General features: G+C 37.3%; 2 protein-coding genes across 2 annotated transcripts; both read left to right on the forward strand.

The window, feature by feature from the left end:
* The first annotated feature begins 508 nt into the window (after positions 1-508).
* On the forward strand, positions 509-2,011 carry LOC116136568 (anthocyanidin 3-O-glucosyltransferase 2-like). Its single transcript, XM_031422247.1, has one exon. The coding sequence runs from the start codon at positions 509-511 to the stop codon at positions 2,009-2,011; it is 1,503 nt and encodes a 500-aa protein (XP_031278107.1).
* A 4,611-nt stretch (positions 2,012-6,622) lies between these two features.
* On the forward strand, positions 6,623-8,188 carry LOC116136571 (anthocyanidin 3-O-glucosyltransferase 2-like). The gene has a single exon (XM_031422248.1). It carries the CDS (start codon positions 6,623-6,625, stop codon positions 8,123-8,125), a length of 1,503 nt encoding a protein of 500 aa, XP_031278108.1. The 3' UTR covers positions 8,126-8,188.
* Positions 8,189-15,986: the final 7,798 nt, after the last annotated feature.

The following is a 15,986-nucleotide window of genomic DNA, read 5'->3' on the forward strand; positions in this document are numbered from 1 at the left end:
AGAGAGAAAAGTATGTCGTTGAAAATTATGTAATAGAATAATCTCAAAAGTATTATACAATATAATATACATTACTTTATTATATATACTTAAAAACAAAAATTGAATGAAATAAAATAAGATAATGAAGTATAATAAGACAAAGGACATGATGTGTGATGTGTCTCACTCTTACGTTGGTTTCCGCACATCGGCCTAAACAAATCTTTCATTACAAAACCACTGGCCACGTGACAGGGGCACGCACAATAATAAGATAATAACTCAATGCCTTCAGATGAGCGGTCGAGATGATAGCTTTAAAAAAATTATTTTGATTTACAAGCGTGATCTCGCCCGTCACACCTAAGCCGGCGGCTACCAGGCTACCTTTTTTATTCCTTTATTATTAAATAAATATTTTTCTCGTAAACTGGCATAGTAATTACATCATCATATTCAACAACCATTCAACCCTTTGTCCTGTATATAACTTGCCATCAACTTTGTTAGTGAACAAAACAAAAGGATGAAGAAAGCTGAGCTAGTGTTGATTCCTTCATCGGGCGTCGGCCACGTTGTAACGATGGTAGAGATGGCCAAGCTCCTGGTCCACCGTGACCACCGCCTCTCCGTCACCGTCCTCATCATGCAGCTCCCCTTCGACACCAAAGTCCCCCTCTACCTTCATTCACTCTCTCTCTCTCCACTCAACCCGAACTTCAAAATCATTCAACTCCCAAAAGTCAATCTTTCCCCTTCAAAATCATCTTCTCGTATAATCTTTATGGATTTGTTCGTCAAAAGCCATAAACCCCTCGTCAAAGAAGCAGTCACTAAGCTAATTCAGACCGAGTCAGCCTCCGGTAACTCACCTCGACTCGCCGGCTTCGTTTTCGACATGTTCTGTGCGGACATGATTGAAGTTGCTAATGATTTTGGAGTTCCTATCTATATTTTCTACCCTTCGAGTGCAGCTTTTCTTGGTATGCAGTTACACTTGCAATTTCTTTGTGATGAGCAAAACCATCCCATCACTGAGTTGAAAGACTCGGTCACTGAGTTGACTGTCCCGAGTCTCGTTAAGCCGTTTCCTGTTAAGAATTTTCCTTTAGTTTTGACAGAGAAAGAGTGGACTACTGTTATGTTTCAACAGGCGAGGGGGTTTAGAGAAGCAAAGGGCATTATTGTAAATACATTCAAAGAGTTGGAATCCTATGCGGTCGAGTCTTTCTCTGATGGTAAGTTGACCAATACCCCACCTGTGTATACACCAGGATCCATTTTGAATTTAGATGTTGATAAGATTGATCGAGGATCAGGTGGGTCCTTCTCAATAACAGAGATCAAGGAGTGGCTTGATGATCAACCGCCATCATCGGTTGTGTTTCTTTGCTTCGGTAGCATGGGAAGCTTCGGTGGGGATCAGGTGAAAGAAATCGCTAGTGCGCTTGAACATAGCGTGCATCGGTTTTTGTGGTCCCTACGTCAACCTCCACCTGAGGGTCAAGTTGGTAACCCTACTGATTATGCAAATCTGACGGACGTGCTACCTGAAGGATTCATTGATCGGACAATTAAGATTGGAAAAGTAATCGGATGGGCCCCACAAATATCAATCCTAGCCCACAAGGCGATCGGAGGGTTCGTATCACACTGTGGGTGGAATTCAGTGTTGGAGAGCGTATGGTTTGGCGTTCCAATTGCGGCGTGGCCAATGTACTCTGAGCAACAGTTCAATGCGTTTGAGATGGTGACGGAGCTAGAATTAGCGGTTGAGATTAAACTGGATTATAAGAAGGATATTTCAAGCGACAGTGCAACAATTGTGAGTGCAAAAGATATAGAGAAAGGAATCAAGAAATTAATGGAGGGTGATAGTGAGGTAAGGAAACGGATGGCGGAGATGAGTGCAAAGAGCAGAAAGGCAGTGATGGAGGGTGGATCTTCCTTCTCTTCGTTGGGTAGCTTCATTGATGATGTGCTGGACAACATTGGATCAAAAGAAGCTAAAGAATCTTTACCAAATTGAAGTTAATGTATTTGGAATATTTATTTATGTATTAGAACTTCAATGATGCTCTAATGGATGTTCACACAATCAATTAATTCAAAATTTTTTAATTTCATTCTCATTTTTTTTTTTGAGAACATCAATTATAACTGTGACAGGAGCAAATGTTCTTGCAACACAATTTACAATATGTTGGTCGATGTTCACAAGAATGGATTCATTCAAAAACTTGTAATTTCATTTTCCCTTCTTGTGAGAATGAGAAATTTTACATGGATTGCGGAACATAAAAGATCATGTTTACCGTATAAAGCATCAGCACCTATAATCGGGTGGTATGATCGTAGAATTGCTAAGGAGTTAACACCATCCACTTCCTTCAAAGCACTAGTAAAAGGGTGCTGAACAATTTCATGTGAAGTCCACCAGGTAAATAATATTCTTTTGTTTCTTTTCACCCTCAATTTATATGGGGTACGGGTGGTTCTGTTGGGAATTTAGAGCAGAGTATTTAATTAAGAAGTTGCAGCAAAGAAAATAATAGAAAGAAATGCATAAAATTGAAGCTCACTTATTATTTACTGAACTGAAAGTGCCTATCTATATAGGGTTACAACCAAAAGCAAACTAGCAGAGCTTTACTCAACCACCACAGCCACTAATGGGATTTTAGCCACAATATCAGACCCCTTATTTGACTAACACTCACCCGTGATTCAAGGTTGCAAACACCAAGCTGAAATCTGAAGCAAACAAACTTGTCTTTTGGCAGAGGCTTTGTAAGTATATCTGCCAATTGATCATTTGTGTTACAATATTGATATGCTTTGTTCTGCCATGAAAAACTGAATTTTTTGTCAAGGAGACAGTTGCTTTGTTGTCACATAATATTTTCGTCGCTTCTTTTTGCTTTAGTTGAAGTTAGGCAGAATGACTTACACGTACCCAAGGTTTGGCGAAACGATAAGTTGGTATCAAAAAGGTTTTGAAACAATAAATAGGTACTTTCCGTCATGTTCTGTTAGTGATTTTCGTTTGATAATAGTGAAAAGACTAAAATGCCCTTGAAAGTTTGATATTTTAGTATTTCTAAAAAACCCCCTAGGTTTGCTAATTTGACTAAATACCCCAATATATAAAAATTTTATAAAATAACAAAAACATCCCGCCACCTACAGTGCCAGATTCCTGCCACCACCACTGGAATCTGACCGAAAAATTGTGTTACGACACAGACCTGTCGGATCTGTGCCGTAACGGGTCGATCTGGCTTTTTTCGGTCAGATCTACAGCCAGATCTGGCCGTCGAGGTCGGAAAAGGCCAGACGTAGATCTAGCCTTTTTCGGCCAGATCCTCCACGGATCTAGCCGAAAAATGCCAGATTGACGCGTTACGACACAGATCCGATGGGTCTGTATCGTAACGCAATTTTTCGGCCAGATTCTAGCCTCGACGGCCAGATCTAGTCCTAGATCTGGCATTTTCCGGTCAGATCAGCCACAGATCTTGTTAGAAAATACCAGATCTACGCGTTACGACACAGGTTAGACAGGTTTGTGTCGTAACGTAATTTTTCGACCAGATCCCGACAGTGGTGGTCGGAATCTGGCACTGCAGGTGGCGGGGGTGCTTTTGTTATTTTATAAATTTTTTATATATTAGGGTATTTAGTCAAATTAGCAAACCTAGGGGGTTTTTTAGAAATTTTTAAATTTATAAAAACTAAAATATCAAACTTTCAAGGGCATTTTAGTCTTTTCACTATTATCAAACGAAAATCACTAACAGAACATGACCGAAGGTACCTATTTGTTGTTTCAAAACCTTTTGGGTACTAACTTATCGTTTTGATAAACCTTGGGTATGCGTAAGTCGTTCGGCCGTTGAAGTTATGCTAATATTTTCCTTAACCAAACGGAAAAACTATTCATGTATAAGATATGACATTGGCATAGTTTGGATGGATTCTCTTGGTTTCTTGTTTTAATTTCCTTCTCCATGGATCACTGTTTTCAATCTGTTGGTTGGCGTCAGGCTCTAATGGACGTTAAGAATTGATTAATTCAAAAAATTTGTAATTTCATTTTCCTTGTTTTTTTGTGAGAATATCAATTATAATTGTGACAGGAGCAAATGTTACTTGGATTGCAGAACTCAGCATCATCTGCAATCGGGTAGCGTGATCGTGGAGTTGCCAGGGGAGTCGACATTGGCATACTTTCACATTTTGATTCACTTGGTTTCTTGGTTTTATTTCCTTCTCCTTGGAACAGAGTTTTCAATATGTTACATGAATTGCGGAACTCAAAAAGACCATGTTTACTGTATAACACATCATCTTCTACAATCGAGTGGCTACAGATGAGAGGTCTCTTCTTACATGAGATGCTTGTACTAACCTAAGTATCACATCCATTACAAGAATTTCCAAAGACAAACTAGAATTTCAAGTCTTACAAAAAAATCAAAAACATTTACTAGAAAATTCTAGTGTTTTGAAATTAAATTCCAAGAGGATATTCTTGGATCGATACTAGAGGTTATATTAACCGTTTTGCATCTAAGGATCAAGAGCATCCACTGAGTGATGAGATGTTGGAAGGATTAGCCATGCAAATGAAAAATGCTGATAAGTGCCTGAATTGAAGAAATGCAAATTATGTCCGTAATCAAAGGCCGCCTTCATCTGCACCTACTCCTAGGGGGCGTTTGGTTGGAAGTTATATGGGATTACTGGGGTAATGTCATCTTATATTACTTGATTACCATGTTTGGTTGTCAAGTAATATAAGATACCAGTAATCTTCAAATATCAATAGTAGTTATTATTGGTAATATCGGAGGTAATCTGATTACCTCAATTTTATTAGTTATTCTGAGATTACCGGGGTTATCTTTTTTTGTTACAATTTTATCCCTTATTAATAAAAAATTTGGACAATAATACCCCTACTTTAAAACAAATTTACATTAATATCCTATTTCAATTTTACCCTTATTTAATTAAAATTTTGGACAATAATGCCCTTATATTTAAAATAATTTATAGACCACCACTATCACTCAGCCACCACCACCATTGCCACCTAGCCACCATCGTCGACAACGGGCCAACCACCAGGGGCTGCCGCAAGAAAATCACCGAAGTCTCTAAAAAGAACGAGATTCGGTGGGAGACTCCAGGAGGCTTTGATCTGGCTGTAACGGGACCTGGCCGTTAGCGGCCAGATCTATTCTGGCTATTCTGGCCGAAATCTGGCTAGGGATCTGGCCTGATATGGCCGGAAACGGCCATATCGAAGCCTCTTGGTCATGGTCAACTACTGATGGGGACTTTCGGAGACTTCCGGCGGTGGTTTGCGGTGGCGGCAAGTGGTGTGGTTGATTTCGTAATAAATTAAAGTTTTATATAAACGGGGTGTTTTAACTAAATCTGAAATATTGGGGGTTAAAAGAAATTATTCAAAAATTAATAATAAAAATAGTATTATATTAATATTTGAAAAGGGGATAATTTGATAATTTAAATAACATACCCACTAACTTATTCCCCATAACCAAACATATTAATATAAGACACCCACTAATTTATTCCCCATAACCAAACATATTAATATAACATATCCACCAACTAACCAAACACATTTTTCTAAAGATTTTCAGTAATCTTATAAGGTAATCTATCCTTCCAGTAATCCAACATTCCTCGTAATCTAATATTCCTGAACCAAACGCCCCCTAATGTTATTAATTTCAACCAAGTATAGTAAATTATTAGTTAATTGCCTTCTCTTTATCACTTTAACCTAGAACATTCTTTGAATAAAATTATCGCCTTTGACTTCGTTGATTGCATGAATCTTTTAATTAAGATATAGTCTACTGATTTACATTTCAAAAATTTCATTGACTTTAGCACAGATTTGGGACACTATTGGTCAAGAGAGGTTTAGAGCTGTTACTGTAACATTGTTCACCTATGGTGATTAAAAAATACTATAATTTAGAAGATGTTACTGCTATTATGGCGTAATGAGAGGGAAAATACTGTAAAACAAACAAATTTTGCACCAAACTTTGAGAGTGAAAAGTAATTTTAAATTTGATAATTTTTCAATCATTGAAAAGTGAGCCGACAAAGTAGGTGGAGAAAATCTGAGTCAGCTTTTGTTAATGGAGGAAAGTATTAACAAATTATGAAGGAAGATTTGTTTACATTAAAAATTACTTTCTTATAAGAGAGAAAATTATGTAATTTGTTAAAACCACCGATAATTTGATGGGAGTGAGTACAATGTAATAGAATAATCTCAAAAGTATTATATAATATAATATAATATTTTACTATTATCTTGTTTATCTTGGCCCACTGGCCACTGGCCACGTGAAAGGGGCACGCACAATAATAATTATTAACTCAATGCCTTCAGACGAAGGGTCGAGAAGATAACTTTAAAAAAATTATTTTGATTTACAAGCGTGATCTCGCCCGTCACACCAACTTTATTATTAAATAAATATTTTTCTCGTAAACTGGCATAGTAATTACATCATCATCTTCATCATTCATCAACCCTTTGTCCTGCATATAACTTCCCATCAACTTTGTTAGTAAACAAAACAAAAGGATGAAGAAAGCTGAGCTAGTGTTGATCCCTTCATTGGGCGTCGGCCACGTTGTAACGATGGTGGAGATGGCAAAGCTCCTTGTCCACCGCGACCACCGCCTCTCCATCACCGTCCTCGTCATGCAGCTCCCCTTCGACACCAAAGTCCCCCTCTACCTTCATTCACTCTCTCTCTCTCCACTCAACCCGAACTTCAAAATCATTCAACTCCCAAAAGTCAATCTTTCCCCTTCGAAATCATCCTCTCGTATAAGCTTAATGGGTTCGTTCATCAAAAGCCATAAACCCCTCGTCAAAGAAGCAGTCACTAAGCTAATTCAGACCGAGTCAGCCTCCGGTAACTCACCTCGACTCGCCGGCTTCGTTCTCGACATGTTCTGTGCGGACATGATTGAAGTTGCGAATGATTTTGGAGTTCCTAACTATATTTTCTACCCTTCGAGTGCAGCTTTTCTTGGTATGCAGTTACACTTGCAAATTCTTTGTGACGAGCAAAACCATCCCATCACTGAGTTGAAAGATTCGGTCACTGAGTTGATTGTCCCGAGTCTCGTTAAGCCGTTTCCTGTTAAGAATTTACCTATAGTATTGACAGAGAAAGAGTGGACTACTGTTATGTTTCAACAAGCGAGGGGGTTTAGAGAAGCAAAGGGCATTATTGTAAATACATTCAAAGAGTTGGAATCCTATGCGGTCGAGTCTTTCTCTGATGGTAAGTTGACCAATACCCCACCTGTGTATACACCAGGATCCATTTTGAATTTAGAGGCTGATAAGATTGATCGAGGATCAGGTGGGTCCATCTCAATAACAGAGATCAAGGAGTGGCTTGATGATCAACCGCCATCATCGGTTGTGTTTCTTTGCTTCGGAAGCATGGGAAGCTTCGGTGGGGATCAGGTGAAAGAAATCGCTAGTGCGCTTGAACATAGCGAGCATCGGTTTTTGTGGTCCCTACGTCAACCTCCACCAGAGGGTCAAGTTGGTAGCCCTACTGATTATGCAAATCTGACGGATGTGCTACCTGAAGGATTCATTGATCGGACGATTAAGATTGGAAAAGTAATCGGATGGGCCCCACAAATATCAATCCTAGCCCACAAGGCGATCGGAGGGTTCGTATCACACTGTGGGTGGAATTCAGTGTTGGAGAGCGTATGGTTTGGCGTTCCAATTGCGGCGTGGCCAATGTACTCTGAGCAACAGTTCAATGCGTTTGAGATGGTGATGGAGCTAGAATTAGCGGTTGAGATTAAACTGGATTATAAGAAGGATATTTCAAGCGACAGTGCAACAATTGTGAGTGCAAAAGATATAGAGAAAGGAATCAAGAAATTAATGGAGGGTGATAGTGAGGTAAGGAAACGGATGGCGGAGATGAGTGCAAAGAGCAGAAAGGCAGTGATGGAGGGTGGATCTTCCTTCTCTTCGTTGGGTTGCTTCATTGATGATGTGATGGACAACATTGGATCAAAAGAAGCTAAAGAATCTTTACCAAATTGAAGTTAATGTATTTGGAATATTTATTTCACTTTAAAGAGGAATGTATTAGAACTCCAATGATGCTCTAATGGATGTTCACAACAATCAATTAATTCAAAAATTTTGTAATTTTATTAGTTCAATCCTCCTTGACTCTTTAATCTCAACCATGTGTTTCTAATTTTCTTTTACCAGGGTTTAGGATGAAACTTTGTTTAATGAAGTGATTCACTTTTTAAAAGATTAATTTCCATTTATTTGTTCTTCATAGATTATGGTTTTTGCTTATATAGATAATTGAATTATATATATTATTTCATCATTAATATCAAGTATTTTTGATAGTTAGAATATTGACTTACTTTATCTATGCTTGATCCTCTAAAGAATAATGTGATTCCTTTGATTCTTTGTGTTCTTCTACCAAATCAATACAATGAATGCTTAGGCACACAACTAATTGAGAGAAGAAAAACCAATATTAGATTTGTTAAATTCGGGCTTAATTGATTTCTCCATGAGATGACATTGATTGATTTCGATTTGCCACTTGATTTTTGGGAAGTTAATTTGTTAATTAGATAATTTGCTAAGTTAGACAATGGTAGATTTTAAAACCTTGGTAGTTTTAATCCTTTGAATTTTCTAAATTAATTTTGTTATTCTTTATTTTCTCTGCGGTTTCATTATTTAAAATTTCATTGAGTGTTAGAATTTGCTAAAATTAGATTAAATTTTCTAGGCTAAGCAATCCTTGTGGGTTCGACCTCGTTGCTTACGTTTCTATACTCTAATAGACTCGTGCGCTTGCGAATACATTTAAAATTTGCACAACAGTGACCATGATGACTTACTAATGGTCAATCTTGGTCTGTGTTTAGTGAGACGACTAATTTGTGTCAATCGTGAGACTATTTATTGCCGATGTGAAGAGGAGCATTCGGATCACACACATAGAAAATATATTAAGGATGAATTGGTGAAAAAGGGTATTTTCGTCATTTGCAATGAAATGGTATTTTCGTCATTTATGATGGAAAGGATATTTTCGTCTTTTGAGATGAAAAGGCATTTTGGTAATCTCACAACGCAATTAAATTTGTTTGGTCGTTGCCTATATTTAATTTCATATTGAAATTAAAATTAGTGAGATTATGTATTTAAATATATTCATATATTTAAATATTATACATATATTATTCAATATTAATATTTGATGATATTAATATTAGTGAAGATAATATATATGAAATATTAAATTCATATTTGAATTTAATTACATATTCAGTATTAATATTTGATGATATTAATAAATATAATATATGAATATGAAAAATCATATTTGAATTTGAATAAGATATCATGTTGATTATTACCTTGTTTAGTAATGAGGATTTACTATTCTAATCATAGAATAAATTTATTTCTAATTAGATTAGGGTTTTAATTTTTGTTACATATAAAAGGCAACTTAAAATTAAAATAAAATGAGAACACATTAATTAAATACAAACCACTCACCTCACTCTCTCATGTTTTTTATTTGGTGGAGAAGAGAATTTTTGTTAAAGAAAAATTATGCATTCTTTTTATTTGTGTGTATTACTAGCACTTGAAACCGCAAATCAATCGTCATCCTGTGGATACTGAGAGTTGTCACATTCCATTGGGAATTGCTCTCTTTTTCTGAAAATATATCCCCTTGAATCCCGGGGGTCTGTAAATAAGACAGACCCAGACGGCCAGACCCATCTCTTCTCTCTCACCCCACCCCTTGCCCTGCTCTTACCTGCTCCCTCACTTCTGCATTTCATCACTTGACTTCCACGGTTCCACCCTCTCCTTTACCAGAGATAGGACTAAATTAAACGAAATTATAATCATAATTAGAAACCCAGTAATTAACATTAATTATAAAGCCATGATTTCTTACTAGTTTAGAAGAGTTGTTATGTAACTTATGTGAATGGAAGACGAATGTTTAATATGCACAGATTTAGAAAGCGCGTGGAGGGATGAGTTGGTCTGCAGATTGCTTGAGGCTTTTAACAAAGGGGTTTTAGCCAGCAATAACCTTGTCCATTCCAATCCTAGAAAAAACTAAAAAGTCCCCCAAATTTTATGTCAGCAGCAGAGATAGCTTCAGTTTCTTGAAGAAGTTCAGAGTCAAAATAGTACAATTTCCTCTCTATAGACCATAGTTATCAAATCTCTCTCTTTCTTTCAATTTCTGAACAACTACTACTACTACTATACTGAGTCAATGATAACATTGATGTCATACAAGCCAAACCCACGAGGGAGCGATTCGTATCGATTGAAGGAACCTTCAAATGCTGGTATAAAATCTGAAAATTTTATATTCAATATCATTTCATATGTAAATAACGTAAATCGGATATAAGGTTCTTGGGGATTTTATTTTTGTTTTCCGTTGCGTAAACCCCATCAGTGACTAACAGTGGTATCAGAGCCTTCCTTATACATTTTACGTTCTTATTCGATGTTTGGTTGAATTGATTTCGATATGTATCAATTATGTTATTGCATGACGTGTAAAAACTGATTTTTTATGTTAAAAATCTGCCGCGGTTGATGTGTTGCTAATCTGTTTTTGTTTTTTGCATCTATTTTTGGGGGATCGAAATCAAATAAAACTTGATTCCAATTAAGGGAGGATGCTGCCTTGTAAGGTGGCATGTTGTTGTGTGCTGCCGCGCACGGCAGCAACAAGAAGCAACAGCGACAGTGCACAAACGCGTGCTGCTACTTCACATATTGTGTGCGACTGTTGCTCGCTGCCACACAGGGAGGAGTGCTGGCCACATGCTCCAGCATGTGGCCTTGGGCTGTGCCGCCGCAAACGGCACAATAGCAGCCTTGTGTGACTACACCAAGGCTACTGCCGTACGCAGCAGTGGCGCATGCGAATGCACAACTGCTGTCCTCTTGATTGGTTGCTATTTTGGGGCTGCTCCCAGTACTTGGCCTCAGTTGGCAATTGGTTTTTCAGCAAAGGGCCTGATCTGGTGCGCGTTAAAACGTGCACTAAATCTGGATTTTTTGGGCAGCCCACGTAAAGATGCAATGAGCTGAATTTTGGGTCGTGATCGCATTGTTGTGTGATATCTTTAATCCATAATTTTTTTAAAAAATGTTGCTGCATGTTAGAAACATGCTGGAGGCCCAATTGACTGAGGCCCAATAATAAGGGACTACAATAAAAATTTTAAAACTTATTGGACTTAAATGCAACACTGTCAAAAATCAAGGGGTAACTCGTAATTTACCAACCTAATCAAAATTAAATTTTGATTGTTTATGCATGATTCTTGTTTTTGAACATGCATGGTGCTTGGTGCATAAGCCCACGAGCCTAATTTAATTGTGTTGGGTTCTGTAATTTAAAATAGGGCCTATGTACCTTGCCTTTCTCTAAACCTCCAATGTAACTTTTTTCTCTCATCTCACTCCCCTCGAATGTAACTCGAGGTTTATTTTCAATAATGTAAAATTTTATTTTATTTTTGAAAGTTGTGTAATGTTCGAGAAGAAGAAGCGATAGAAGGGAAGGAGGCAAAATTACTTGAAGAATCCATTTCCTTTTAAACCTAGGTTGACCTATCGATTCCTCTTGACTTGAGGAAATCGGTTTTAGTTAAGGCTATGCACCAACACGTTTATTTTATGCTTAGTATGCATGCTAAGGGTGTATGTTATGACTATGACATGCTAAGAAAGAAAAAATTGGTAAGACATAAAATAGAAAACCCCTCAATTAAAGTATATTAAGTCAAAATTGAAATGTCTTCCATCACTATGTCTTTAATCAAACCACTGTTTGTTGGAACCTTGTTCGCCAAAGCGAATAGTACACTTCTACCAATGGGAGGTTTCAGTTCATTGGAGTTTTCCTTAATGGTAATGGATCAACTTAAAATGACATGTTTTGCTTGTTCGCCAAAGCAAATGTTGATAAACATGTCATAGACATAGTAGAGAAGTACACATGTTATGTGTACGTGGCACATGTAATGTCCACTCTACTGATACTGAGAATCACACATGAGGATAATGACTTCGGTCATCGTATTGTGTGATTGACTTGTTGGCTTGCTTCACATTTGAGGTTGGTAGTGGGAGCTATCAATTGACGTGAATTAAGTTTGTTGGCCTACCTAATCAACCTATTTTGGCTTGTTTGCCAAAGCGAAAGTTTGAAATAGGCTAGATGAGATCTCAGTCCACTAGGAAAGCCAACACGCTTTCCCTTGAGGAAAATAGTGGGAACTTTTTTAATAAAAGACTATATCAAAATAAAAATAAACTTTATATTGACTTTACTTATTCTGCACTTGTAGATTCACTTAAAAATTGATCAATATGATCCCATCATCATTGCAATAAATCATCAAATTAGGAGACAAATGAAATGGTGAGAATTTTATTGATTGGTATAGAAGTATAAACAATATATTTTAGTCAAGTGATAGATTATACACCATTGAGTAGGATTTGTCACCCGAGCCTACTGATAGTTCTATCCATCGGACTAGGTATGTATATATGAAGCATACATATGATGCAAAAGCAGAAATGACAAGATATATTGTGCTTGCATCAATGACACCATTAATAAGATAGCAGTGCCAGAATATGGACTTAGCTTCTATTCTTTACTTTCTCTAGAGAAATGAGAAGCATATGGTGTCTCGGTCACTGTTCAGATGCAAGATGGAAGAGGGTACCAAAATTGGCGACCATATACTCAAGTTGACTGAGTATATGAACAAGCTTGAGATTTTGGGATGCAGACTTAATGAGGGTTTAGCGATAGACCTAATATTATAGTCTTTGCTAGATTCTTACTCTCAATTTGTCTATGACTTCATTAAGGATGATAAGAAGAATACAATTTTCGAGCTTCTGGATATCTTGAAGGCTATTGAGTCAGACATGAAAATGTCAAAAATATTGACATTGGTTGAAGCCAACTCAAGTGAGAAGGAAAAGGCTCAGAAGTCGTTGGAAGGAACTATTGTAGATAGGAAGGGTGTTTGTCCTCACTGTGGGAATCCTAGCCATTGGAGGAAACATTGTAAGGCTTTCCTAGCAAAAAGAAAGAAAAATGCTACTTCTTCGTCAAATACGTTCATGATTGAGATTAACTTCTCCTATCAACACCTTGGGTCATTGACACAAGATGTGATACTCACATTTGTTTTGATGTGTAGGAACTACGGTAGAGTAGATTGCTTGCCAAGGGAGAGGTGAACTTATCAGTTGGAAATGAAGTATGCGTTGCTGCATTAGCTGTAGGATCTTATTGTTTGATTTTGCCTACGACCTTGTTACTTGGAACTTGTGGATTATTATGTTTTTTCCTCAGTTTCTAGAAATAATATTTCTGTGTCCAATTAGGACAAGTGAGAATATTACTTTACTAATGGATTGTTTTCCTTGAGTATAAATAATATTCTTTGTGGAACTATTCATAATAGTATGTTCTTAAATAGACAATAAGGATATTCTCAAAATAACAACTATGCCAAGTATGGCAAGTTGAGTTAAACATACTTGAAGGAATGTGGAACAGTATTAAAACTCACCCCTCTGTATACACCTAACACAATGGAGTGTTTGAAAGGAGGAATAGGACCTTACTTGAAATGACTAGGTCTATGATGAGTTTTAGTGATTTGCCCACATCATTCTGAGCTTATACCCTAAAGACTACGACTCACGTACTGAACCGTGTGCCATCAAGGTCTGTATATAAGACTCCATATGAACTATGGAGTGGGTGAAAACCCAACTTGTCTTATCTAACGATTTGAGGTTACGAAGCTTATGTCAAGAAATTAACTTCGAACAAGCTGGGCCCAAAATCTAACAATTGTATATTTGTGGGGTATCTTAAAGATACCAAAGGATACTATTTCTACCACCCAGAAGAGCGCAAAATTTTTGTCACTCGTACTGGTGTCTTCTTAAAAAGAATTTTTCCTAAGAAGTATTAGTGGGGAAAAGTAGAACTCAATGAAGTTCTAGAACCACAAAATGCATTAGACAAAGGACGGGAGGATGAGCCACAGGAAGCGGTTGAACATCGTGAGGAGGTCACTCCACAATTCATGGATCAAAGTGAACCACCTCAAGTAGAACAAAAGTTACGTAGGTTTGGAAGAGTACGTCATGAGCCCAATAGATATATTTTCTCATGACTCAACATGGCAACGTACTGGTCTACCAAGACTATGAATCTAGGACCTACTACGATGCTATATCGGATCTGGATTCCATTAAATGGCTTGAAGCTATGAAATCTGAGATGGACTCCATGTACCAGAACCAGTTATAGTTTCTAGTTGATCCACCTTAAAGGGTAAAACTCATAGGGTGTAAATGGGCCTTTAAGAAGAAGACTGACATGGATGGCAATGTGCATACCTATAAGGCACGACCGGTTGTCAAAAGTTTCAAACAAATTCATGGTATTAACTATGAAGAAACCTTTTCGCTGGTTGCCACGATTAAGTCTATCCAGATTATACTTGCGATTGTTGCATATCACAACTATAAAATTTGGCAAATGGATGTTAAAATGGCTTTCCTAAACGGAAACCTTGAAGAGGATGTGTATACGACAAAACCCGATGGTTTCGTTCTTGATGGATAAGCTGATAAGGTATGCAAGTTGTAGAGGTACATTTATGGACTCAAGCAACCTTCAAGGAGCTAGAACATTTGTTTTGATGAAGCCATAAAAGAATTCGGTTTTATCAAGAATGAAGATGAGCCTTGTGTTTACAAGAAAGTAAGTGGGAGCGCAATGGCATTCTTAGTTTAATATGTCGACGACATACTTCTTATCAGGAATGATATACCGAACTTGCAGTCGGTAAAGACCTGGTTCTTAAAGTGCTTTTCTATGAAGAACTTAGGAGAAGCAGCCTACATCCTCGGAATAAAGATCTATCATGATAGATCGTGTAGGTTGCATGGCCTAAGTCAAATACATACATACACAAGGTACTGAAGAGATTTAGTATGGAAGAATCCAAGAAGAGATTTCTTCCGATGCCACATGGTATCTATCTCTCTAAGGATATGTGTCCTAAAACACACGATGAGAGAGATAGAATGAAGAGGATCCCATATGCGTCAGCAATTGGATCCATCATGTATGTCATCTTGTATACTCGGATTGATGTCTCATATGCATTAAGCACTTACAGAAAATATCAATCGGATCCAAGTGAGCGATGTGATGTTGTGTACTCAGATTGATGTCTTATGTGCATTAAGCACTTGTAGAAGACATCAATCAGATCCTAGTGAGTGACACTGGATAGGTGTCAAGAACATTCTTAAGTACTTGAAAAAGGACTAAGGATATATTCTTGGTCTAGGAAGGAGAAGATGAGCTCACTATAAGAGGATACAGTGATGCAAGTTACCAAATAGATAAAGATGATTTTTGCTTGCAATCCCAGTTTATATTTTGTCTCAATAGAGCTGTAGTGAGCTAAAAGAGCTCGAAGCAAAGTATTGTAGTGGATACTACAACTAGTGCTAAGTATATCGCATTACATAATGTAGTCGTGTAGACGGTTTGGATCAAGAAGTTCATTACTGAACTTGATATGGTTCTAAGCATTGCTGATCTAGTAAAGTTCTGCTACGACAACAATGAAGCCATTGCTGTGACTAAGGAACCACAGTCTCACCAGTGATCCAAACACTTACTTAGTTGATTCAATCTGATCAAAGAAATCAATCAAAAAGGGGGATGTGCAGATTTGCAAAATACCTACTAACCCACAATTAAAGTTTTTGTTGCAGTAGAAGCTTGATGGGCACTTAGGGCCATTCGGTGTTA

The sequence above is a fragment of the Pistacia vera genome, unplaced genomic scaffold (assembly GCF_008641045.1).
Source record: "Pistacia vera cultivar Batoury unplaced genomic scaffold, PisVer_v2 Contig317, whole genome shotgun sequence".
Classification (NCBI taxonomy): Eukaryota; Viridiplantae; Streptophyta; class Magnoliopsida; order Sapindales; family Anacardiaceae; genus Pistacia; species Pistacia vera.

Excerpts from the sequence above, each read along its gene's own strand:
- LOC116136571 (XM_031422248.1), top strand. The coding sequence starts at position 6,623 with ATGAAGAAAGCTGAGCTAGTGTTGATCCCTTCATTGGGCGTCGGCCAC.
- LOC116136568 (XM_031422247.1), top strand. The coding sequence starts at position 509 with ATGAAGAAAGCTGAGCTAGTGTTGATTCCTTCATCGGGCGTCGGCCAC.